Source organism: Phalacrocorax aristotelis, chromosome 15 (assembly GCF_949628215.1).
Source record: "Phalacrocorax aristotelis chromosome 15, bGulAri2.1, whole genome shotgun sequence".
Lineage (NCBI taxonomy): Eukaryota > Metazoa > Chordata > Aves > Suliformes > Phalacrocoracidae > Phalacrocorax > Phalacrocorax aristotelis.
In genome coordinates, this window is record NC_134290.1 from 783,339 (window position 1) to 809,843 (window position 26,505).

Here is a 26,505-nt window from a genome sequence, read left to right on the forward strand (position 1 = left end):
TTCCAGCCACGCTTTTATTTCTAGTGGTAAAGACAGCAAAACCAACATACAACCACAGATACACAGTACGGCGTAATGTCATGATATGCCCTGCATCAGCAGAGTCTCCCAGTGCTGAACTTGGAATGCCATCTTTGACCTTGGCACTGCTCTTGGTGACAGGTCATCAATGGGTAACATGTCCCTCCTTCCTTAGTCCGTTTCAGTGGTCTCTTGGCTTTTCTCCAGTCTAGTATTTAGGATCTTCCCAACAGTCCTGGGTAGGAACCCCTTTCTCCACAGCAATCTGAATACACACCTCTCCCCCCGCCCCCCAGCCTCCCTATCTGCCATGGCAGAGGTCACTAAGAGAAAAAAAAAAAATTCTACCAGGAAGACTTTGAAAGTCCTATCAGGAAACATCAGCTGCTGCAAAGGCTGCTCTTTCTAGATCCGAGTAAGACACCTGGGCATCAGTTAATTCTTCACTGTGAAGCTCCCTGTTCATGCATGCATCTGAGAGAATTCCATTTTTGCAGGAATGTGGGAGATGCCCATTTGTCTCCACATCCAGAGCATTTCCATTCTGGTGCCATTCCAAGCCAGCTTTGCATTTGTTTAAGTCCTGCTTTTCAGGATCCCTGTGGATCTCCCCATTGGTGTATACCTCTAACGCATACTCACTGATTCGTATGCTGGCGTTCTCCATGTCCCCACCATGTGTAGAAGTCCTAGAGCTGGCTGTTCCTGCCTTGAACAGCTCCTTCCGGCCCAGGATATGCTGGCTGATGATTTTACGGAAGGTGTATCGGAACTCCCTGATTCGGTAGGCATAAATTAGAGGATTTACAACCGAGTTGGCATGAGACAGGATAATAGCCAGATACATCAGCCAGAGGGGAGCATGGGCACATTTGGGACAAAAAAGGGTAAAGCAGTTAATAATGTGTAGTGGAAGCCAGCAGACTGCAAACAACCCAACAATGATGGCTAAAGACTTAGCTGCGTGGACTTCCTTCTGCAAAGTGGAGCGAGAACGTTCCCCGTGTACCATCTTGTTCTCCATCTGCTTGAGCTGTCGCCGGGCTGCCATGAAGATTTTCAAGTAGATACCAAACATGAGGAGGAGGGGCAAGAGCACACAGGCAAAGAAGTTGTAGTAGACCATGTACTCCATGGTGACCACAGCCTCAAAGAGACATGCCACCATACTGTTGCTGCAGTTGATAGGAAAGGACCTATTGGAACCCAGCTCTTCAATCTGGGAGCGATTGTGCCACCCTAGCATTGGTGTCAAGCCGATGATGAAAGATAATACCCAGCAGATGGCAATGATACCTTTAGCTCGAGAGCCAGTCACCAAGCCGTTGTACCTATAAAGCAGAGGAAATAGGAATTACATCGGTACTATTCAACAAGCCCCTGACACCCAAGCAACTTCCCAATGGCCCAATATCCCAGAAGACAGCAAGAAAGGCACCTGCTTCTTCAGATTGGACCTTCGAACTGCCGTGCAGAACCCATACAGCACAGCGCAGCAAGGACTCCATGGTGACATTGTATGCCACCTGTTCCCCCCACTTTCCTTTAGGCAGTGAATAGGTGACAGAAAAGCAGGGAAATTAATATAGTTTTCATCTGTGTTCCTTCACTCCATTTTGGTCATGCACATAGATCTTGCAGCCAGGATAATCAACAGCACTGCTCTGACCCTTGGTGATGAAGACCACCATGACTCTCTTGCCAAAGGCTGACGTAGCTCCTCCTTTCTGGCAAAGGAGCAGCCTTGTAGCGTGGAATTGCTAGGTCTGTCTTGCAGTAGAACTGTAAGCCAAATAGCACAAAGGAACTTGGAGGTACAGTGCCATCAGTCCTGTGTCCACATTCAGGTGTGCTCCAGGGAAATTCTGCTGACTGAGTTGCAGAAGCCAGGTTGGCATTCCCTTGCACAGCACCTCACTCTGCTCCACAACGGTGCTTTCAAGAAGGCCAGCACCACCAACTTTCTTTAATTAACCAAGACAAGTCAGCAGTTTTCACCAACCTGGCTAAGCTGACCCCATGTCTTTCTCAGAAAGGAGAAATTAAGCTAAGGATCGTGCTCTAACTAGAGGCGTGCTGTGGGCTGCACTGCACACACCAGAGTGGGCCTCAATGGTGGAGGTATTGATATGCCTGGCTGAAGCCAGTGCTCTTAGCAGTAAATTCTCCAAGATCTGTTGAAAGAGACAATAAGCAACATGGTAAGAACCTGACACTGCAGCCAGGGACCTTTGTTTGTTTGAAATATCGGCCAGTTCCCAAGGCCTCACAGGTTACTGCGAGTCCTGAGCTGACTCCACCAGTTCTTCTCTCTGAAAATGCAAATCAGGGCAACAGTTTAACATTTCAATGCAATTTCCTTCCCTTGGTAATGCTCAGCATGGAAAGCAGATGGCCAGATTCCCACATTGTCCAGTGTGGGTCCCACACTGTACTTGACCCCATGTGTCTGCAGTCGGACAACGGCAGTGCTGGGCTCCCAGTGTTTACCCAATGCTCATTCTCCCTCTGTCCCCAGAATTCTCTCAGCAAACAAACATTAAAAAAAAAAAATCCAACAAGCCATAGAAATCTTTCCATCTCTCGATGAAATAGTTATTCCCACAGGTTCATGCTCCTATTCCAATGCAAGTTCAAGACAGGGGAAGAGAGAGGCTGCTTTTGCTGGATGCAGTACACAATGGAGATCCTGCATGTGCTTTAAACCCCTGCTAATAGCCTTGGAAGAAAACTGGCTTCACACAAGACCCAGCAGGCTTGAATCTCCCTTCCTCAATTGAATTTCAAAATCAGAAAAGAGGGTATGGATGAGAGAGCTAACCATACAATTCCCAGCACCCAAAACACACTGAAACCCTCCTTCCAGAAATGAGGGAGGGATTCAGCTGATTCTGAGAGAGAAAAAGGTTCCTCCAGCAAGTAGTGGATCCTGCTCAATGCTTAGGGGGGATACTAAGGGCAGAGCATAGATGGTAGCAGGGAACTGCTCACATTCAGACCTCATCAACACAGCAAAACAGCATCTGTGTTTGGAAAAGTACACTCAGGGAGCAAGAGATTGGCTGAAGGCACTTGAAGCTTGGAAAAAACAAAAACCAAAACAAACCCCTCAAAACCCTGCAGCCCCGGAATTGGCTACATCTTGTCAGAGGAATTTTGAAATTGTGCAGCTGTTATCCCACGACTAGAGATGTCTCTTCCTTTCACTAAAAATATATTCATTACTGCTCCAGGCAAACACCCCCCTGCTTCTCCCTCCTTCTTACCCTCTGGGGATTCCCATGCAACAAACTTTACAGAGCTTAGGAACAGCACTTAACCCAAGCAGCCTCCTGCTTTCCAGCTGCAGTGTATTGTGCTGGCGGTGGCTATTACCAACCTATCAGTGAATGCATTTCCATAACGCCTTGCTCAGTGTCTCCAAGGGTTGAGAGAAAGCTCACAGCATGTCCCCATATAGTGTGTGGCACTATGTTGACCAGATACCCACTGATAAGTGTCCATTCACTTGGGAAAGCTTGATTTCTAGGATCCGGATGAGACACCACAGGCTGACTTGGCTGAGGTAGAGTTATTGTCCAGACAGACTTTCCTGGACTTGTTCCTTTTTTCCACTTAGGGATGGCACCAGGCTGGCATTGAAGAGTTTGTGCACCTGACTAGGCATCTTTCTAGGCTCACAGCAGCCAGGCCAAAGCTACTCTCTGTGTCCCCAGTGCTGTACAGCTCTACACGGTACTCAGGGCTTCCAGGAAGCATCACGCGTACTGTGAGTTGCTGGCACCTACACAGGAGACAGAGGCTGTTGGAAGGGGCTGGCCACACCTACAGCCCATGTTCTGCATACTTGGCAGGTGACTTTGTAGCATGTCTGATGTGTCCAGACAGCGCTGGATTGTCTGTGTACAAGCAGTTCTCGTGCTTCCTGGAAATACTGGACTTGCTACACAAATGACTTCTACCTGTGAAATTCCAGACACAAAGAACAGTGGACATTGTCTACCTAGACTTCTCCAAGGCCTTTGATACGGTCCCCCACAGCCTGCTCCTGGAGAAGTTGATGCATTATGGCCTAGACAAGTGGTCTGTGCAGTGGGTGGGGAACTGGCTGACAGGCTGCACCCAAAGGGTGGTGGTAAATAGCTCTTTCTCAAGCTGGCAACCTGTCACTAGTGGAGTCCCCCAGGGATCGATATTGGGCCCAATGTTATTCAACATCTTTATAAGTGATCTGGACAACAGCATCAAGTGTGGCCTGATGAAGTTTGCGGATGACACCAAATTGAGTGGGGAAGCAGACACTCCAGAAGGGAGAGCTGCTTTGCAGGGAGATCTGGATAGGCTGGAGGAGTGGGCCAGCAAGAACCTTATGAAGTTCAACAAGGACAGGTGTAAGGTCACACACCTGGGAAAACATAATCCAGGAGTGCAGCAAAGGCTGGGATCCACCTGGCTGGAGAGCAGCTCTGTGGAAAGGGACCTGGGGGTCCTGGTGGGCAGGAAGCTCAACATGAGCGAACAGTGGCTGCTGCGGCCAAGAAGGACAACAGGATGCTGGGTTGCATCAAAAAGGGCATCGCCAGCAGAGATAGATAAAGAAGTCATCATCCCACTCTGCTCAGCACTTGTCAGGCCACACCTGGAGTGCTGTGTACAGTTCTGGTCCCCTCTATACAAAAAGGATGTGGCCAGGCTGGAAGGGGTCCAGAGAAGGGCCACCAGGATGATCCAAGGACTGGGAAGCCTGCCATACCAGGATAGGCTGGGAGAGTTGGGTTTGTTCAGCCTTGAGAAAAGGAGGCTCAGAGGGGATCTCATCCCCACGTACCAGTACTTGAGGGGCAGCTACAAAGGAGATGGAGACTCCCTTTTTACAAGGAGAGGACAAGGGGGAATGGACACAAGTTGCTCTTGGGGAGATTCCGATTGGACACCAGAGGGAAATTTTTCACAGTGAGGACAGTCACCATTGGAATAATCTCCCCAGGGAAGGGGTTGACTCGGCCATGTTGGACACCTTCAAGAGTCATCTGGACAGGGTGCTGGGCCATCTTGTCTAGACTGTGCTCTGCCCAGAAAGGTTGGACTAGATGGTCCCTGAGGTCCCTTCCAACCTGGGATTCTGGGATTCTGTGATAACGTTAGTGTGGTGCACAGGGATGCTCATGGTGGAGTTGGGTGTGGGGATAGGGGCACCAGATTCCTCCAGAAAACAAAACCCACTTTTGCAAACACAGGAAATTGTGGATGTTTTCCCCAAAATATTTTCACCTGCCCTACTGCTCTCCCAACCATCAGGCTGGCAAGCTGACGCTAGGAGAAGAGCTGCCCTTGGTGAATTCAAAACTCATCTGTGCTGCCTAAAGTAGCTTGGCTAAGGATGAGATGCTTCTGGGTCCTTAGCCTAAGCTCTGTGTTATTGAGACAATGATTCCTGCAGAAAGTGTAGTACCTCACCAGTCTGATTTGTAAACCGTGAAGCTGGGTGGAAGGTCCTCAGGCAGAAGTTAAAACCTTTCCGTACAGTGCATGATACATAGCTGGCCTAACCTTTGTCACAGCATCCAACCAGCCGGCTGCTTCTCTTCCAAGCCCACCCCTCGTTGACAGCACTGCATGTCTTGGCCAGATGGCTCTGCCATGCACGGAGCATGTTTCAGCCACCTTTACTGCATCACACCAGAAAGCCTGTGCTCAGCAGTGAGGGTACTGCGATTTGATCTGAATTCCAATTGTGCTCAAGGATTTTCAGCAAATCACTACAAAACACCAAACACATCCCTTAACAGCCCACTCCTCAGGCAGCTGCAGTCGTAGGGGCAAGACAAAAGGAGGGTATTCTATGGCTATTACAAGTATCTGGAAATGCGAGACACTGACAATCCCAGATCATCCAGAAAATCTTGTGGCAGAGCAAGAAACCAAACCCAGACCTTCTCGTGCACCACCGAAACAACCCTTTCCTATAACTCTCAGTCAAGAAACTTTCTCCCCTATTAGCAGATATGGCTCAAAGTGACAATAAAATATTAAAACCCTGATTCACCGATTCAGGCGCTCATATATATGAGCATTTGAGAAGGCAACCCTAGAGAATTAAAGTAACTGCTGAAACAGACTGCTCTCAGCATAAAGGTCTCTTCCATGTCCTGTACTTTATTCAGCATTTGTGCTTATCTCTCCTATTCTTCCTACCCCAGGCTTTGAGAAGCCAGTTCTGCACGTCCAGCTCCCCTAGCCTCTGGCACAAAAATATCCCAATGCCACCTCAGAGCTGCAGTTTCAATCACCACTACATGGGATAAATCTGTCCCAGTGTTCCCAGTGACAAAGCGCTGCACCTTAGTAATGCTTTCCCAGAGAAGCATCCCAGTAGCTTAGGCAGTCAATCATCTCCAAAGCAGCTTTCATCAAAGGAAAAGGTCTGCACTTCAGCAAGTTGCTGTAGTTGGCACTGTATTACCTGCCTAAACATTTATGCCACAGATGAATACGTGAATCCAGCACACAGAGCAGGCAGTAACCTGAGAAAACTTTTCCATTTGGCTGCAGGAAGAAAAATTTCTCCTCTCTTTCCAGTGCATCAGAGCTACCTGTCCTTCACCATGGGAGTATCTTTACCACAAATGCCTGCACAGGAATACATGGCTGGGGACTGTGCTCGCAGAGCATTCGCTGGCACCAAGGAGCCTGGAAAGTGGCAATTGTTACTGGCCCATGACTTCATCCCAGAGCTCAGTCTCACAGCCAGTTTTGTTTAGAACACCCAGGGGTTTTGTATCAGCAAGTGCAGGTTTTCAGGTACCTGCTGTGTTAGAGAGACAGTTTGGATTTTATCCTAGACCAAACGATGGCTCAGACTCACTTCCTTGGGAGTGCTTGATTGCCACTTGCAGAGCATTACATTTGTATAAAACCTGGCAGAAGTAAGCAAAGTGTTTGAGAACTTTTGGAAAGTTTATAAAATTCTACAAAATGTGTTAATCATTTGAAAGGCAGAACCCATAAGATGCTCACAAATTGTTTTTTTGTGCTTTTAAATTTTACCTATAGATGTCTTTCCTCACTGCAATTTTTTGGGGGAGGGTCTCTTATCCACAGAAAAAATGTCCCGAAAGTAATTCTAATTACGTACTGAGGTGTCCAAACCCAAGCAGTATCAGAAGTCCCACTCTTCTGCCCCCTCAATACTGGCAGTTTACTTGTGTGGGAATACACACCCACATATGTATTCCCTGAGACATGTGGTTACCTTCCTTAGGACAAATCAGACATGAAACTGTTAAAAAGAAGGAAAAAAAAAAGTTTGGTCATTTTTGGTTTTGCTAGAATTAAGGAAGTCTGATTTATTATTTTTTTAGGAGCATTCATCTAATGAATATTAGGAATGCCTGGTGTTGCCTTTCTTGTCCTCTGAGGAGGATAGAAGAGGCTTTCCCAGGCATTAAAGGATGGGATGAAAACATTGCATCTTTAGTGGCAGAACTTTCCTTCCACTGGCTTGACACATTTTTGAGACAAACAGATATTAGAAAAAGAAAAAATGAGGATGTGAGCAGTCTGAATCATATCACATATCCCTCTTCAGCTAATCAGCTTTCACTTTCTCAGCATGTCTGAAGCTATAAATCTAATGCTTATTCATCCATAAATTCTTAAGGGGAAACACAATTGACAAGTTCTTTGCTCCTACTGTAAAAGGACAAACCAGTAGAGGACAAGGCGGGGCTGAACCCATGGATCTAATTGTGGGTTTCTGTATCCAGTCAACGCCACTGTTTTTGGGGTGGAAGAGGGCATGCTCTTGTTTTTTCAAAAACAAAATAGTGAAACCACTACAGTGCCCAGCAGTGATGAACCCTGATTTTTCTAAAAGACTCTACCTTGGCTATTCCAGGAAATATATTCAAGACAATACAGTTACAATGATACCCCCAAAATGGGCAGAAATCCAGATTTTTAAAATCCTTTTCCTGGCAAGACATCCTCTAGCAATAAGAGCGCTTAAACTGTCAGCAAAAGTCTTCAGCGTTAACTCATGAGAGATGAATTAAAGTCATTAGCCTTTCTCAAAATCATTTCAGAGGCAAGCTCCCGAGGGCTACTCTACATATGTTTCTTTGTACCATTTATCAGTTTATAAACTGAAACCATCTATATATAGAACTGTAGAAAAGTGGAGACAGTACAATTTATAGATAATGAATATCAAGAGTTTTCTCTGCAATGGAGTGAATTAGTTATTGCTTACAACTACGTCAAAAGTAGAGGTATGGCTATAGGTTTGGAAACCAACAATGGTAACGTCATAGCAGCACAAGCTTGCTGAGGCAAGGCTTCAGGAAAGACTATGCTGCACTGGTCCACATGGAAAGGTAATCTCTACAGCTCTAGGGAAAAGATCACTTTCTATTTTTGAATGGGAGGTTTGTGTTAATCGACAGAAGTGCTGGATGACTAAAGTATTCACGAGAGACAAAACTAAATTGCACAGGTCAATACAAGTGATTTAAGCTCAACAGGAGTGAGGATGTCCAAAGACTCAAACCTGAGAGCACAGCAATTAGAAATTTGTTCCATTTTTACAGCTACATTTCTTGTTCAGCAGGATAGGAAGCAAGTCTCTCCATTCCTGAGAGCACGCTGCATCCTCCTAAGGACAAGACAGGAAGGAAGGAGACTCCTACACTCTGCCTGCACCGGCCTCTCCTGGGGCTTCCTCTACATCTTTCGAGCTTACTGAATGACTTGGAAGCATTGTCACAACGCATTCAAACCCAGCCCACAGAACACAATGCTCTTCTGCACCCACGGTCAGATATATCCCGTCACAACAATATGCTTCTGGAAGACTGAACGGAGTAGCAGCCCCTGTGCATGTGGCAAAGCTTCCCCTTGTCGCACATCAGCCTCCCTAGTGGCAAACAAAGTAGCAACTGGTCATATTCAGCTTTCGAGGTCTAATATTTAAATGACCTTTTCTTCCTTTAAACTCCAGGGAAGAGACCATAGAATAACCACCTCCAGGTCTGGGTTGGGACAAACCTCTGCCTTGACCTAATACATGCTCTGCTTCCAGAGGGAGTGACTAATCTAGTCCAAATCTTCCTAAGGCCCAATTCTTCATGGCCTGCTGCTTCTCTTCCCTTCACATTTAATGGACGCCCAGAAGAAAACCCCCATCCACACTCCACAACCCTGCTGCTACAGCTGCAGGCAGAGTCCCCCATTCTTCCTGTGTGGAAGAAGACAAACTGACCTCACCCCTTTCTGCCCTCCATCATGTATTGCTTTAGCTCCACTTTCCCAGAGTGATCCTTCCAGTGCTGTTGCCTCTGGCTCAGAGCGCAGGTTACTGAGGTTACTGCAAATCCTGTCTGAACATGGAACGGCAGCACCATTGTGATGCCATGGGCACATGCCATGTGAGGACAGAGAAGTGGTGGAAAAAGAAGCGACCAAAAAGTCCAGCAGCCAAGGCAACCTTCAAGACCTACAAAAGTTTTTCTCAAATTACAAGGGAAAAAGTGCTGCTCCTCATTTAACTTTCCCTTCACTCCTCTCCTGACCTGTTGTTTTCACTGACGTTCATCCCTCACCACCCTGGCCCGCCTCCGTCCCCCCAGCCCAACCCGTGCTTACCTGAGGGGTATACGGATAGCAATGATTCTGTCAATGGCAATGGCAAGGAGGCTGAAGATCGAACTCTGAGTCAAGACCAGGACAAAGCAGGCAATGAAAAGGCAGCCATAGAAGAAGGCACAGAAGCCAGTGCTGATGGTGATGGCAAAGGGGATTGCCAGCACACCCACGGCAATGTCGGCAGCAGCCAGGGACACCACAAAATAGTTGGTGACGTTCTGCAAGTTGCTATTCAGATACACCGCCCAGCAGACCAGGATGTTCCCCAGGATGGCCAGCACCGCAATGACCAGCTCCAGGATGATGTAAGCTACGTCTGAGTAGAAGTCGTCTTTCCCACGTACTAGCATGGTGAGAGTGACCTGGCCAATGTGAGAACGTGCCAGAAAAGCTCAGCGTTCATATCTGCAGAGCACTGAAGAGCCAAGATACCTCAAAGCTGCCTGGGGTCTGAAGAGCACTCAGCTGCCGGTCGGTGAAGGTTGCTCACGCACATGCTTTTCTCCTCATAGCTTTTCATGATCTTTACAATAGCAGGTATCAAGAAAAAAGACCAGGGCTTGCTAACTCCAGGAAAGTGGATTAACCAGATGCAGAATAATTCAAACTCCAGCAGACGAATGGACAGGAGAATATCTCACGTAGACATACAGTGCTCCCCAGGCCACAAAGTCCAGCAGGTAACACAACACAGAAGTGGCGCTGCCATACAGTACCCTATCAGCAGTGACTTTTTGTTTCCTGGTGATAATCACACTGCTAGTCATGGCTTCCTGTCATGTACATACCTACTAGCAACATCCTCTGGTTCTCTTTTTCACCTTTTCCCCCTAGGACTTGGGAAATATTCTCTTCAGCTGAAGCAAAACATTCAACTTCTTCACTTGTAGTTTCCTTTAAAAAAAAACAAACAAACAAACAAAAAAACAAACACCAACCACACACAGTAAGTAATCAGCTCTACAGAGGAGATGGAAAAAGGAAAATCTCATTAAAGTGGCACATTAAATTGATAACAGATATTAAACAGACCTAGAAGAATACATCATTGGCAAAAATCTCACATTTTGTCTATCCTGAAAGCTGCAGGGCCAAACCCAAGGTTCACGGTGGTGATGAGAAACAAGGGACATTTTGTTTTCAAGGCTGCCAACTGAGCTGGCACTTCAGCAGCTGCTCAATAGTCTGTGCTGAAACACAAGAGCCCCACTATCACACCATGGCACGTGCTGTCGTTGCACAGAGGAAAGGTGGAGGAGCCTTTTTACATACACCTGTCTCCCTCTGGTCACAAACGCAAGACTTGAGCCATTACGTGCTGCCCACCCTCACGTACTCTATCACAAAATTGTGCTGCACCAATATGCTGCTCTGCGATGACACGAATCTTCATTCATAAGGGGGCTGTGTTGCTGGCATGTGTGGCTACCACTCTGTTGCGATACCCAGTCTTTCCTTCAAGTGGGCAGATACTGGAACGTCATCAGTGGAAGGGAGAATAGTCTGAGGTACGTCAGACAGTGACAACTTTGAGGACCTTCCCACTGAGCATGCACACTCTCTGCAAGGGTCTCTGCACGTTCCCCTCCTGCAACACCATCGTTTTTGTTCACATAAATCTTTATCCTATGAGCAAACCATTTATTCATTATATCTGCATTGTCCATAGTGTTTGTTGCATCCACAGATTCAGGTCAGCATCATTCTTCAGCTACAACCAGTCAGAAGCACATCCGCCAAGGCACACCTCTCCCAGAAACACACACATAGGCACAATGCCAACATCACCTCTCAAGTATACATTCATGTTCCTGCAGTACCACGCACGCAAATCTGGGACTAAAGTTGGTGCTGCTTGCAAGAAAACGTAGTCCCTACAGCTGCCATTTCACATGAACAGATACACATCATCTACACGCTTACATTCCTCATGCACACACTAATCTTGCAGGTCACCTTATACCTCTGCTTTCAGACATGGGTGCATTTCACCACAGTTTCAGCTAAAAATGTAGCAGTGAAGAATAGTTCCCTGAGCTTCATGCCACAGTCAAGAGATAACTGTTGGCTGTCCTATCCGGTCACTTCCAGAGTGGGTTTTAAACCTTATTTAGCAAGCTTTAGCAGTAATATTTTCTTATTAACTTAAGAGAACAGCTACTTGAAACATCAGAGCGCCACGGGAGAGAGAGAGACAACACTAACTGATAAGTCACTTGAGCTCAGTTTCAGATGCAACATGGACGTCCAAAACAAAAGATTTTTGGGACCCCATCCACAGGTGATCTGGTGTGGTCTAACCCAGCAGGGTTTCATGCCTTCACAGTTCAGTGTTTTCAAGTCAGAAAGCTAATTTCTCAGGATAAAATAAAAGGGTAAAGACAGTGATAATAAAAGAAAATATGATTAACTTGTTATTCACATCTGATCTCAGGAATATAATCTAATTTTAGACCTTTCATTGATTTAGAGCTCTATTGCTAATGCTACATTTGAAAGAGAAGTGAATGATTCTTGGTGGTTTGGATGAGCTTCAAAAACCTAGCTTTTTCTCCACCTTCAGCAATCTCGTTTATGTGTTTTGTTTGGTTTGTGTGGAAGAAATCAACAGAAGAGATTGGTTTGTGAACCAGCTATTAAGAGGAAGATAAATATCATCCATTTAATCTTTTCTAAAGAACAAAAAGCCCCAATACGTCTCTATATTGTCTATCTTCCTTTAGCAAAAACCCGTTTTCCACTGACCTCCTAAAGATTGCTTCTACTTTCTTGCATTTCAGGGATGTCAGTAATAAGCTCCTGCCTCTCTCTGCTAGCATCTGATTGTCCATTACAAATCTCAATAGGTTTGTTTCAAAGCAGTGATACTGAAAACTTTCCCCCCTCGCAGCCTGACTTCCAGGGAAGGGGATTACAATTAATATAAGATAGAAATGAAGAAAATCTGGAGGGAGAGAAAACAGAAAGGACAAGATGAAAAATGAACAACGCTTTGTGCATGTGTGTGAGCAAGAAAGGGGAAAAAAAGACAGGAAAAGGTGGCAGGAGGAAAAAACCCAACCAAACAAGGGAAAATCAGTGGGCAAAACAGGCCCGTAAGAGAAAGACTCTGCATGTGCCTGTCAGATATATAACATACGGCTGTGCCTGAAGGCTCTGAAGCAGGGAGAAGCTCCCTGTCCCTTAGCACCATGGCAGCAGAGACAGCGACAGGGTCATACTCTGTACATGTCCCCGCTTCCTAACATGCTCACGTATTTCCATGCAGGTCAAGCTCAAGACTGAGCTCCTGTGCCAGGACAAGTTTAGAAAAATTTAACGAATTACTGTGACACACTTGGGCCAGAACTACTGCTATGTAAAATAAAACCACCATGAAGACCCCCACATGATACTCTGAGATTAAGTCAAATGGACTGAAAAAAACACTTTTTGAAAGGAGCCAGACTGAGAACTGGTCACATTAATCCTGATGCTGAGAGGATTTACTTAAAGTCCTGCTATGTTTATGTTGCTCTTGCACCTCATCATCATACCACGTACACCTCAGTGAAGAGGATCAAAGTTAAATTACTGGGATATTCTTCCCCATTTCAGAGCTTCCTTTAGTAGGATTATGAACCCACATTAATCCCAGATCCATTTTGTTTAACATGACTCTTTCAATGGCTCATCTCAAACTCATTTTCCAACAGGACATGGAGGGAAGTAACAAACCTACACTGCGGAGGTGCCCCCCCAGTTGTTAAACACGAGACAAAACTGAAATTACCTACAGCTCTGCACGTATCCTGAAAAAGCACAATACTGGAACCTGCAGTTTAATGACCATGTCTCATACTGTTTCCTGACATGACAGAGCTTTTAACCTTCTACTTCAACTGTTTGTTTCGCGGTCTGATGTTAGCTTCGAATTTTCTATCTTTGAATTTGTTTGGTCCCTTGTTTCCCATCCCCCTTCATAAACAGTGGCCTGAATCATCAACCCAAGCACTAGCCATTTATTCTGAAGAAATCTGTGAGATGTTATGTCAGAAGAGGACAACATGTCCTTCCACCCTTCTATGCTCCCAGATGGGCTGGAAAACACTTTGAGAGTTCTGCAAAGCCAGCACATCTCAGAAGAGAAATGACTGGAGCTGAGCAGGTGTCCCAGCCTCAACAAAACATTTTATGTCTGCTTCTGCACTGGTGCTTCTGCAGTAGCCACAGACATTAGAAAAAGCAGTTATTAGCTACACAACCACAGCACATCAGAGGCCTCACCTGCTACTTACAAAAGGTGCCACAACCTGGGAGTTCCCCTGTTCGACCCAGACTCACCCACCTCACCTCATTCGTCTCTTGCAGTGTGTGTGTGTATATATATATCACCCAACACCATCACAAGACTTTAATTGTAGCAGTATTTGCAACTGGCTTTAAAACAAGAACAGGCCCAGTCTTTATGCTCATATGACTGGAAATTTACTGCACAGGGACAAAATGAAATAAAGACCACCTAGAGAATAAGACATATCCAGAGGCAATGCAAAATTTATTATAGAATCATCTACTTCATGCAAGACCCAAAGGTTCAGCAACCAGGTCTGACAAGCCAAAATTAATTAACAACCTGCTTTACTCACTGGGGAGGTGTATATTCAACATCTCAGGCCCTTGAGGGATCAATACTGCAAGTTTCTTGAAGCTTAAGAAAAATAACCTGTATCACACAATCTGCCAGACAGCTATAATTAGTATTTCTTCTTAAGCCTGTGTTTTATTTTGTTAACTGGTTTAATTCTTTCTTGATACCCTGGGCTATGTTCCGGCCTTTTCCCATTATTAAATAAACCTTTCTTGCCACTCACAAACCTGTAAAGCTGTTGCTCTGTTCGTTTTTAGTGACTTGGAACACTCTGTTCTCTCTCATATTTCAGCCTCAATGAAAAACTGCTCCTTGAAAATTCAATAAAGCATCTGAACAGCATGTTCCCATGAAGCAATTCACCACTCGAGCCTAAGCAAGCTTTTGTTTGGCATTTCCAGTTGGCTTCAGATTAAGGTGTTGCCTCTTCTCTTTCCTGAGTGCCAAAAGCATCAAGGTGAGCCCTTGGCCACTGTTTGGTTCAAATCACTGACCTCAGACAAGCTTATCTCCTGCTCTTGGACCCTTCAGGATGCGTTCAGGCATCCCGGTTTTTGCTCTGTCACACTGGCACAGAGAAGACGCGCTCTCTGCTCCATGTGCCAGGCTGATATATATGACAACGTCTGTGACACGTCAGTTTGACTGCCACACTCAGACATTCACAAAATATCCGGGGGATCAGTAGCCCTCAGGGCACTCAAGGCAGGCTACAGGCACGTAGCAACAGGCTGCAGCTTCCCTGGGCTCCAGAGGGGATGGGTTTCTCCTTGCCTGCTTCAGGATGGGGTAAGCAAGGCAGCAGGCAGCTCACAAGGCCATAGGGGAGTCTTCATCACAGCTCATTCTGCAGATCACAATCTAGCATCTCCTTTTGACAACATGACCCTTCCCAGGTACCACACACGTGCAGATTACCTAACTCCCTTAGGGAAGACCCCTGAATTCACACATGGCTGTAAGCAGAAAATTGGTGCTGCTAAATAATTTTTTTCCTACTTTCCAAAGCCTGGAGGGGGAGATGGTTGTCGGTTTTTATCCTCTTTGAAATCCCTTCAACTCAAAGAGAATCTACCTGTTTTTTAAATCAAAGTCTGTAAGAAAACTTGTCTCTCCCCATTTCTTTAGAGTACCAAGTCACAATAAATGAGCCAATGTGCTCACAGGCAGTACACAAATTCACATAACCACTCAGGCTGTAAAACATAATGAAAACAGCTGTCCTTTCAGGGAGAATGATAAGGAAGGCAGCAGCAGCACTTTTCTGTGTTGCTCAATGGTTTCCTTTATGAAGTTTGATGTAGAGCGGCTTTCCCCATGCCCCAGCCACTCACACGAAGCCAGTGTGCTTGGAGCCATCAGAGAGCAGCCTCACTCCTGCCTCCTACTGAAGGATGAAGAGATGTGGCTGCGTGGGGCAGGAAAGAGAAGAGGAAGGAGGCATCACCCATCTAAGACATACTTTTTTTCTGGTTCCCCAATTTGCTTTATTATTGGCTACTAGCTAAATGATCTTTTAGGTCATCTGTTTACAGTAATAGGAGGAAATTAAATATTAATAATAGACTATTTCCCTCTAGACTGCTCTTTGTTAACAAAGGATACAAGTGAAACAAAGCAGGCAAAATTACCAGCCCACCATGCTCTTGGTTTTCAGGTACCTGGAGCACTTGCAGATCTCCTCACCCTGGAGTTACAGGTGCCCGGTGCCCTGCACACTTGCCCGTGTGGACACCCACTCCAGTGCAGAACATAGTGATGCCTAGAAATTCTTGTTCTCTCAAGAGGCTCCACATGGCAGTTTGACCTTTCCAGAGGATCGTTTCAGACTTTATTCAAAACATCATCTGTGCCACTGATGATCTGGCTGCAAAAAAAAAATGCAGTGCCAAGGATCTTCTGAAGCACAGAGCTTGCCTCTATTTGGGGAGTGAAGCCTTCCTCCTGTGTAAACCTTGCAGTGGGGTGACAATGTTTCTGGATTGGCTTTGCAAATTCTCCAGAAATACTGAGTAAAATGAGGGCTTCAGCTTTGCTGAACTTGTCTAACCCCCTCTTACAGGAAAGCAGTAGCCCTCCAAGGCTTAAAACCTTCACTCCACGTACTTGTGAAAGGCAGAAGAAATGGCTCTTCAGAGGTCTGTACTGCCCCTGATCTCGGTCTGTCAGTTCAGAAATGAGGAAGAGGGACAACGTTTCTCCTTTACCTTTCCATCTCTGCTACAGTCTAGGCCAAAAAAGGAGGCTATAGCCACAGCAAGAACAAGCACGATGAATCTGGGTGTAAAGTCTTTATCTACTAGGGGATTACTAGAGATCCCCATACTGCTGCAGCAGTGACAGCAACAAAAAGCATAACAAAACCCTTCAAGCCTGTCCCGTGTCTCTCTTCTCCTCTTTATACTCCATATAAAAATCACAGAAATGCCCCAAAAGTGAAACCCCACTGGACAACACGCAAAGGTCGTAACACAGATGGCTAATAGGAATGGCTAATGCAAAACCAATATTTCAGCTTTTCCTCCTGCCCTCCAAGGGCTAAAAGTGGATTAATTTTTATTGCAGTAGCGGAAGAGGAGACTAGAACAGAAGACATTTGGCCATTTTTTTTCCCTAAGTGGATGTTATAAATGTTTAAAAGCAAGAAAAAAAAAACCAAACCCTCACAGTAATTATTCCCATTCTAATGGTCACAAAAAGCCAGGAAGGACAAAACTAAGTAAGGCTGAATGACCAGCAGTTAAATAAGCCAGACGAAACAAACAAACAAAGGGAAAAGGTTCCCCTGTGCGCTCTAAAGTCTCACTGGGCAGCAGGCATCATGATATATTGCCAAAAGGCACAGAAACACATTGGTTTTTTGAGCAAACCATTTGTATCCAGGACTGATGATGTTGATCTACCTACAGTGGCATTTCCAAGAATTAAAAAATAGAGGATTTGGATAAACTTTCATAAGCCAGACATGTAAAAAAGCATAATTATAACCATGTGCCATGGCTAGAAACAAGTTACTACTGCCAATATCATCCACAATGTCTCTGAGGATCCAGTTTTCCTTTCCTGTGTGAGGGAAGAACTCAAAAGCAAACTTCACCTCCCCACAGCTCTACTAAAGCCAGCTGTGTTCATACATAAGCAGCATTTCCTTATGAACAAAATCAGAGAAATGAGAAAACAGGCTACCAAGAAGAGGTGACCCACGGAGGAATACAGGCAAGGGAGGAATTTGCTCTGAAAATATTTGTCATATTGCTAATGCATCCATTCTGATATATTTTAAAGTAATGGAGTAGACTTCTCTCCAGATACGACTTCACCTCTCATTTCTAGATGAAGTTTCCAGACAGACAGTTGAGAATTGGGTACATCTGTTTGTTTTCCCGCAGTTTGATCCAGTTGTTCCCAAACCCTGTTTGCCTTCTCCAACTACAGGTTTGTTCTCCACCAGGCCTTGCAAGCCCTGCTCCCTCTCCTCTGAGCACCATCCTCTGCAGGTTGTAAGTAGCATTTGCTTAAGCTCTGCCAGCAAAACAAAAACTCACTTAACTGCAGTGCAGGGAGTGGTGTGGTACCAGGTCAACCAACACCCTATCTTCTACAGTAGAAGGAACAGAACTCTCCATCTCTCTCCATGTAACTTGAAATGATTCCCCAGCTGTCCTTCCCTATCCTGACGGAGGCACTGTATAATTTGAACAGATGAGCAAATTCTACCTGCCTCTGAGACAAAGCAAAGCTGTATCACTGCATTAGCTCATCCGTGGCTCATCTGCTGACTCCTCAGAGCAAGGGCTGTTACTGAGGACTCACCATGAAGCTTCCACCACCACCCAAGCGGTTTGACTCATACCCACCCACAGTATGAAAAGCAGCGCCTCCACTGGGTGGCTAACACAGCTCATCACATCCTTCCTCCTCTACTTGCTCCCTTATCAATTTCAGCAGTGACACAGTGGAAGCACTCAGCCCGAACTCTGTAGAGCCTGCCCTGCTGACATGGCAGCAGAGCCCATCTGAACACCCCCTGGGCTCCCCCCACCCTCTGCCCCTGCATAGCCCACCTCACTGACTGCCACTGGCTCTGTATGGGCTGTTCACTGCCAGTTCAATCTCAGGGACTGAGCAATCCTTGTGCCTTGCGTTGGCCAAAAATCAGCCAATATTGCAAGAAACCCTATTTCCTCCCACGCCCCAGGCCCGTGCCCTGGCCCCTTGAACCCCCAGGCTGTGCACCAGTACGTTCTGCCCAACTCATTTCACCTCAGGCTGTCAGTCAGCTACCGGTGAAAAAGCACTGGTGGTGTGTGCTCATTCCAAAAGCAGGCAAAAGCCACAAGAACAACTTTTTCTGCCTCCTTGGTTTATTTCCAGCAACTTTCCCTTTTCCATTTTTTAAGGTGCTTATCCTGACGCGCTAATGCCTCATCATCCCGTTAGCGTTTCTGTCTCAGTCTCAAAGCCATTTAAGACATTTTTAGGACCCTGCCACTCTCTGTGGATAAGGAGGAGTTGGTGCTCTGATTATGTCACAAGGCCACATGCCCTCCCTCTTCTCTTTGCTATGACTTGCACTATACTTCTGTCACCCTTCCAAAGTGACTTTCATTTTCACTGTCACAGTCAGCCACACCAATACAAGCCTTTCTAGAGGTAGGTACCCAAAGCAACTTTATTTTTCTTTTCAAGACCTTGATTATAGTCTGATTTATTAAGAAATCTTGAGTGTCACTGGTTACTGATCCCAAAGCCTCAGTGTTTAGCTGGTGCTCTGAGGACTCTAACGAAGTCCTTCCTTCATTTCCTAAGTCCTTGTGCTGGGGTAAAATCACATCTGCTTACAAGTAACAGTCTGCTACCTCTGCCCGCTTCCTCCTCCGGCTGCTCAGGCCAGAGATGCCAATGTCCTGGAGTGGCAAGAGCATGCAACTGCTGGCAAAAATGACATTTCTAGTCATCGGTTTCTCTCCTTCTACATCAAACCGTTGCATGGGAGAACCAGTTGCCATTCATAAATCACTTTAGAAAACATTTTACTTGCTAGCTGTTTATGAGTTAGTGTGCTTGTCTAGAGGAAGCAGATAGGCAAGGAGAGCAGCAGCAAGTACCCCGCTACAGTAGAGACACCCCTACCATGCTTGGGAGGCAGCCCTTTTCTCCTGTGAAAACTTAAGATATTTTACAGTTTCTGCATAGTAAGAGATCATTAAAAGCTCCAGCTGTGAAGAAACTTGCAATCATTTCTCAAATATGTGACAACCACAACCCTCACACCTTGCTGAACAAGGATAAACCAAAAAAGACTGCCAAGGCAAATTCCTTAGGGACTGTGGCATTTGACTGCAAAAGATGCTAGTCAAACAGAGATGGATCCCAGGGAGGTGCCGAGAACAGACATCCCCAAGACTTAAGGATCATTTCTCCCAAGTGGACTGTGCCCATCTCTTGCCTGCTGTAATCATACAAGTAGGTTGTACCGTGGCTACATGGAGGAAAAGGAAGATTTCCCTTTAGGAATGGGGTAGGAAAGACAACAAAACCTGTCGATTAATCATCTTTCCAGTCTTCAGCACATGAATACAACTTCTCACCTTTCTATATCATGCAAGAGCTGACACCATACAGTTGTACCAGAGAAAAAGAATCATGTAACTAATAATAAACCCACCAGAATCCTCTATGTCTACCCTTCTTATAACCCTAAATGAATCATAATGGGCAAGCAGAGTTTGATCAGCATTTAGCAAGACACAGGATGACATAAAAGAAAAGATTAATGTGTGTTAGGTGCTTGACAAAGTTAGGTGCTTCAGTTTTAACATGTCCAGCTAAAGAGGCTTGATTTCTGGAAGGGAAGCACTTTTTGGAATTAGGGTATTTAAAGGAACTCCTGACTAGGTAGCCTTTGGCACAGGCCATTTTTTTTTGCCAAAAATCCAGCCTGCAGAACATTTAAGAAACTTTTTAAAAGTCAACGTGCTTCCCTGCACGTGCTCCAGGAACTGTAATGGTGCTGGTGCCAGCCCAAGTCAGTCTGATGTTATTTTCCATCATCCCATTGAACCTGGGCACTGATCTGTGGATTGGACGTATGTGGAAACTGTAATTATTCAAATCAATTTCAATCACGTGCCTCTCTTCTGAAGATTATATTAAAGAGCCATATGCCTCTTAGCTGTCTTTTATCCTGGGAAATGTTTCCTATGGAAAATCCCAGTCTGTGCCCAAATATATGGATTTCATACCAATACCAAAGTTGTTATCACCACAGATCATGATATTTAACAGCCTACTTCCCTTAACTCCTTCACCTCAACAACTGATTCATACCAGGATCTGACAATCATATTATGGGGAAACCTCAGTAACCAAAATGATAGGTCACTTTGTAGAGGATTTTCCCAGTACAAGAAGGGGGATATGGATATGGGTAACAGGCCAACATTATAGAACAGGCAAAGAGAGCAGAAACACTTATGCTCCCCACTAAAAAAAAAAAAAAAAACAAAAAAAACCCAAAAAAACCCGTGGGGGTGGGGGGAAAGAAGAAGCAAAAGGAGAACACAATAGTCTAAAACCAAAACAAAATAGCTCCAAAGAAGCAAAACCAGGAGAAAAATGGGAGAGACTCTGAGGTCTGAATACTAACTGAGGAAAGAACCTTCTAACAGGGAAAATAGTGCAAACCTCACCACTCCCAAAGGGATGCATTAAAAGAGCAGAATGAGACCAAATTACCCTCTGTTTCCCTCTGTTGAACAGCATTACTCACTCAAATGCGTGAGGGACTCTGCCCAGGGAGGTATGCAGACGTGACCCCCAGCTGATGCTGGCTCGGGTTCAGCTGAGCTTCGAATGGCTCCACCAGTGAACAATCCCCCTCCTTCCCTCCTTGAAGAGCTGCTGAACAAGGAGCCACAACTGCCCCTGTGAGCATCGCCTGGGAAAAACACAGGGGACAGGGAGACAGAGCGCTGTATCTCAGCAAGCCAGCAGATAAAACAGCCCCAATCTGCAAGTACTAGAGGCCTCCTGAGAATGCCTGAGTGCCTTCCACCCTGGATCTGAGTGCAATCACAAATGCTAATCAGCATACAGACAGGAGCCCAGCATGTCATTCGTCACGTCTCCAAAGCTTCAGGAAAACCCCCCTTTCCTCTCCTTGTATCAGAGAGGGACAGGAAGATTCCCTCCTCCTCCGTATGCCTTTCCCTCTCCCTGTCCCTGGCTTAAACCATCCCTGCAAGAAGTTTCACTCCCTGCTAAATTCTCCATTGTCTCAGATGCATTGTTTGCAAATGTTCCCTAAAAATGATACGTAAAGTATTCTTTATTCCCTTTCAGGTCTTTCCAAATCCCTGTGCAACACCTGGAGTTTATCGTGTTACCTGTCAGATAGTGATAAACCTACTGCATGCAACCCCTGACTTAACATCTAAGATAAATACGATCTGTCTTGTAGCTGCCATTTCTTTACAAACCCTGCCTTTCATTGCTGCATTTGTAGTTATAACAAATTACTTATTTTATTTGGGCTTGAAATCTGTAACTTAAAAAAAAAAAATCAAAAAAACATCAGCAAGAGCCCCAAAGCATACATAAAATTTCAAGTGCGACCTTCCTGACACTAGATTTACTGCTGTGCTGTAGGCAAAGAAGCTCTGTGCTCCTGATCTGGCTTATCTTCCACAATGGCATTTGCATGTACTTCACACAATATTACATTGTATTTAATGCTCCCTGGTAATTTTTGGTTTTCGTAATCAACCAACAGACCCAATGATGAAACGCATCCTCCTTTCTCCAGAACAAGTGATAAGCTAAACTGCTAAGGTTTGAGTTAGTTGCTTAAATATAAGTGAATAGTGAGGACTAAAGGGCTCTAAGCTATAACCTGAGCCTCTGCTGTCACTTTAGCAAGGCACACACCTCCCCTAGGTCCTAACCAATTCTCTGCCAGCCCCACTGGGATGTCTCACATAGCACTAGATGCCTGTTTATAGCACCCATATCAAGCCCCAGGCATCCTGAACAGGAAGGGACAAAGCTTGCACTGAAACATGCCTTAGCACTGTTAACACTTTTGCCTAACAGCAGTGATCACCCCGAACACATCATTTTTACAGAAGCCATCTTGTTGCATTTGGCTTTTCTCTGAACTCTCCTAAGCACTTAGTGGCTCATCAGCTCTTTCCATAACCTCATTGCTGCGTGTTCATCCAAACAACTTGATCCTAACTTTGCAATTGCATCACCATACAGAGCCGTACTGCAGCCTACCTACCCCATTCCTCCCATGCTACTGTGGATCTCTGGCCATACCAAGCATAAGGTAGCCAGGTTTCCTATGACTTGCTCCTTACAGAACGCAGGTTGAGGACTAAAACATATCACACCTTTATTCACTCACATTTACCAAATATCTGCATTTGCTGAAGCACTTCTAAACACTCCTTGCTGATCCTCTGTGGGTTGCCCGCTGTGGTCAGGATGAGGAATGAGTTACAGCAAAGGAGGTTTAAGCTGGACATCAGGGTGTTCCCTGCACTAAAGTATGGAGTCTCCACTGCAGGTCTTTAAGAATGGCAAAAGCATAGCTGATCCTGCCTCTGGGCAGTGGCATGGATTAGATGACCTTGAAGTACCTCCTGAGGGTATTTTCCATAACTGAGAGTTGTATGTGCCATCTGTCCATTCTACTCTACAGAGATTTACTCCAGAACAAAAAAAAATGTGCAATACAACCAATAATTATTCTTGACACAGATGCAACCTTTGTGAGGGCATCTTCCCATTCTATAGAGGAAGCTGAAGCCTTCAGAGGTTAAACCACCTTGTGCATATCTGCCCAGATCCTCTTGCCCTCCCAAGGCAGAATGCTGCCAGTTCTGCACCCCTAAAAGACCAACCCTCAGCATTCAGCTACACGAGCATGTCATGAAGTAGGCAACTTTCTCTGCCTCTTCAAAATGAGCAGAGAGGCGAGGAACTGGTGCCATTGTGTTCAAGTAGCTTTGCCAAGGGTGTTCAGGTGCAGTGATGCAAAACCTGCAGGTGATCCATGAGGCAACTAAGCCTTCTGGTCCTAGATACCAAACCCTTATGAAAGGGAGTAACTCTCCATCGACTTGTGGGAATCCTCCCTGATTCCCTGACACACGGCTCAATATCTCTTGGATTTGAGTTTAGAGTCCAACAAAAAAGAAAGCTTCAGTAGCCCATCTCCATTTTCAGATGGAAAGCACACAATAAAGAAGGACCTAAACAATCCAGATCAGATGGAGAGAATGAAGAACGAGAGCTGAAACCTGTTCAAGCAGCAGACAAGGACAAACTTTGCAGGACACCAAAAGAGATGCTGAATATAGCCTTTGGATGGAAAAACCTCTCACAGCTGCGCAGAACTCTTAGAGAGAGCTCAGCCACACTATGCCTTGTACCATCTTGCATGTGCAAATGTGGGCAGAAATGTCAAACCAAAGTAAAGAGCCAAAGCATCGCGAAAATAAGTGCTTTGGTGGAAAATCTGTGAAGCCTGAAACATCCTGTATAGCCGAGAAATCATATAGCCATCAGTCCCCAAGATAGAAAGTGGTAAAGGGGGAGGTTTTCCTTCCACACCAGATGGAAAAGCTGCCAGGCTCAAGACTGAAGGGGATGTACTCGGCCAGCCAGCCCAGCCCAGACCCTTCAGAGAAGCACAACTGAAAGGAAGAGTGAAGAGTCAAAACAGTCCCTCCAAACCTCCTGCTGGACTGATCTTTTCCCAGTAGTTCTTACGAGGGCTTAACCATGTGGCTCTACATAAAATCCATTATTGAAGATTAAACAAAAAAGATGAATAGCTTTCAAAAGTTGATTACATCCAAACGCAATAGTGCCAGCAGTCCGCATAGAATCATCCTACTAAAATACCAGCAAAAATAGAAATGCAAACACGGGAGATCCAGCGGAGGCTTTTCAGCTCGGAGCTTTAGTGCTTTTTGCACCCACTGACGGAAGGATGGAGGCTAAAGACATCATTACTGCCCTGACCCCCCCTGACCTGGCACAGGATGATGCTGATTCTATTTTCTAGGTATAAAAATGCATATGGAAAGAGAGATAGGTTATGTACACATGTAAGTTACAAACCTACCACCTGAACAGCAATAAAAAGGAGACCTGCTTGACTTTCCCCGCACCCTGGAATAGGTCACTATTTATTTTATATACACACATACATGTTTGCAGTTTGTACCCACGTGTTTTCTCTACAGCTCAGAGCTTTCCTGGTAAATTCAGAATTTAATCCATTTGCCACATTAGAGAGGATTTAATTTTTATAGTATTTTTATGGTATGTGATTACATTTATATGGACTTTTTAATTGAGATTCAAAGTAAGGTGTTTCTTCCACAGATCTAATTCGATTGAAGTATTTCTGACACCCCTGTTGGTCACTTTATCTCATCTTTTTGTACTTCACTTGGGCAATATGCTTCGGGGGGTGTCTCTAACAGCAGGAGCTGGCCACTCTTTCTCTCTTAGTTTCTCTCACACAGAAGAATGAATTTATCAGTTACTACAGTTCTTGAGATACACAGGTCTGAGACTTACGAGCCTGATAAGAAACCTGAAAACAAATACATCCAAAGATCGAGTTATCTAATGGTTGACCATCTGCTTAGGAAAATAATTTTAAGTAGTTACAGCAATTCTATTAACTGCTATTTACTATGGGAGTCATGTTGCTCACTTCAAGTCCTCTGTGGGCCCTTTGCCCAAGGCAGTTTTGAAGAGGGTGCTGGACCACTTTTATTAATTTCAAGCTATAGCAAAGCCTGCATTCGAAATTTACCCCAAGCTCGTACTGCAGGAAGACACAAAAGAGCATTAAAGCAACTACAGTGCTTCTGGTGACTCTTAGACCATGCAAACAACAGTGCAGAAAAACCTCTTGCCAGGAGCATCCCCTGCGAGGGCACCACACACCAGCACATGCAGAGCAGCCACACATCTGCTGCTCCATGCGCTCTTCCATGTGCCCTCTGTGAGGGCAGGTCGGCCCGGCAGGGCCCCGGAGACCTCGCCGCTGGGGCAGAAAGCCTCCTCACACATCCTCCCAACAGCTCTGGAGGCAACTGGCACCTTGCAGCCTCTTCCCCTTTCCTTCGCCTGCTCTCTCCCCTCAGCACAGAGTCACCAAGGCCCTCTGTGACGGGCAGCTCCACCAACACGCTCGCCGAGGACCAAGGCGCAGAGGGCTCCCAGGCACCGCAGAAGGCACACTGCTGAAAATCCGTCTCCGTCGCTTGACACCAGTGAGGCAGGGTCAGGGGTCCCGGCGGCAAGGAAGGGGATAAGATTTGAGCACAGGTTTACTGCCATCTATTCAGTCCCTGTCCTTTTTCCCTTAGTGTGATTGCAAAGCGCGTGGAAATCTCCTTTGTTAAACGCTATGGAGAAGTTTACAGGATGCAGGGTGCTCTTGGGGAATCGCTACTTTATGATTAAGCCCAAGCACAAATACCAGCTGAAAGGCTAGAAGGAGGGCTGGGTGCAGGGGAGCAAAGTCCAGCACTTGATGTTTGAAGGAAGATCCGTGGAGCAAACACCTCGGAGCACGGGGGTGTGTCAGGGAACTGAAAGTTGGGAATCAGAGCGGGGTGAAGAGTACCGGCTCCGCGGCAGATAAACCACCCGAGCCGGGGCAGGGGAGCACGGTGGCAAAGAGCAGCCGCCCCGGCCTTGGGGCAGGGGGTCGGGCGGCACCGACGGGGTACCGAACAGTGGCCTTTCGAACTCGCCGCAGAGGCTAGAGCGGGGCTGTCGCCAACACCGCGAAGGAGGCGAGGGAAGCGGAGCTGCCCGCAGCCGGCGGCCGCCGGTGCATCCCGAGCCCGGGAGCATCCGGGGCCGCCCGCACCGCCCGGCCGAGACCCGCAGCCGGCCCCGGCCGGGAGGTCCCGCCCCGCCCCGAGAGCTGCAGCACCGGGGGCACCCGCCGCCCCTCACCGGAGAGCCCGGCCGCGGCGACGGCGGCATCACCCACCTGCCCTCGGGCCGCCGCTCCGCTCCGCGCCTCCGCCGCGCCCGGGCAGTGGGTGTCTGCCGCTGCCGCTGCCGGTGCCGTCCCGCCGGGCGCTGCCCCGCTCCCGCTCCCGCTCCCGCTCCCGCCCCGGTGCGGCGCCCTCGGCCGCAGGAGCGGGCTCGGCGCCGGCGGCGGCTCC

General features: G+C 46.3%; 1 protein-coding gene across 2 annotated transcripts; it reads right to left on the reverse strand.

The window, feature by feature from the left end:
- ADORA2A (adenosine A2a receptor) lies at window positions 1-26,421 on the reverse strand. Of its 2 annotated transcripts, XM_075110800.1 has the most exons (4): window positions 26,328-26,421; window positions 21,066-21,233; window positions 9,664-10,557; window positions 1-1,352 (listed from the first exon to the last, which is right to left on the reverse strand). In XM_075110800.1, the coding sequence occupies exons 3-4, from the start codon at window positions 10,011-10,013 to the stop codon at window positions 392-394; spliced, it is 1,311 nt and encodes a 436-aa protein (XP_074966901.1). In that variant the 5' UTR covers window positions 10,014-10,557; window positions 21,066-21,233; window positions 26,328-26,421; the 3' UTR covers window positions 1-391. The 2 variants fall into 2 exon arrangements, with proteins under 2 accessions (XP_074966901.1, XP_074966900.1); XM_075110799.1 differs by lacking the exon at window positions 21,066-21,233 and having other exon boundaries at window positions 26,328-26,406.
- Between the last annotated feature and the right edge of the window lie 84 nt (window positions 26,422-26,505).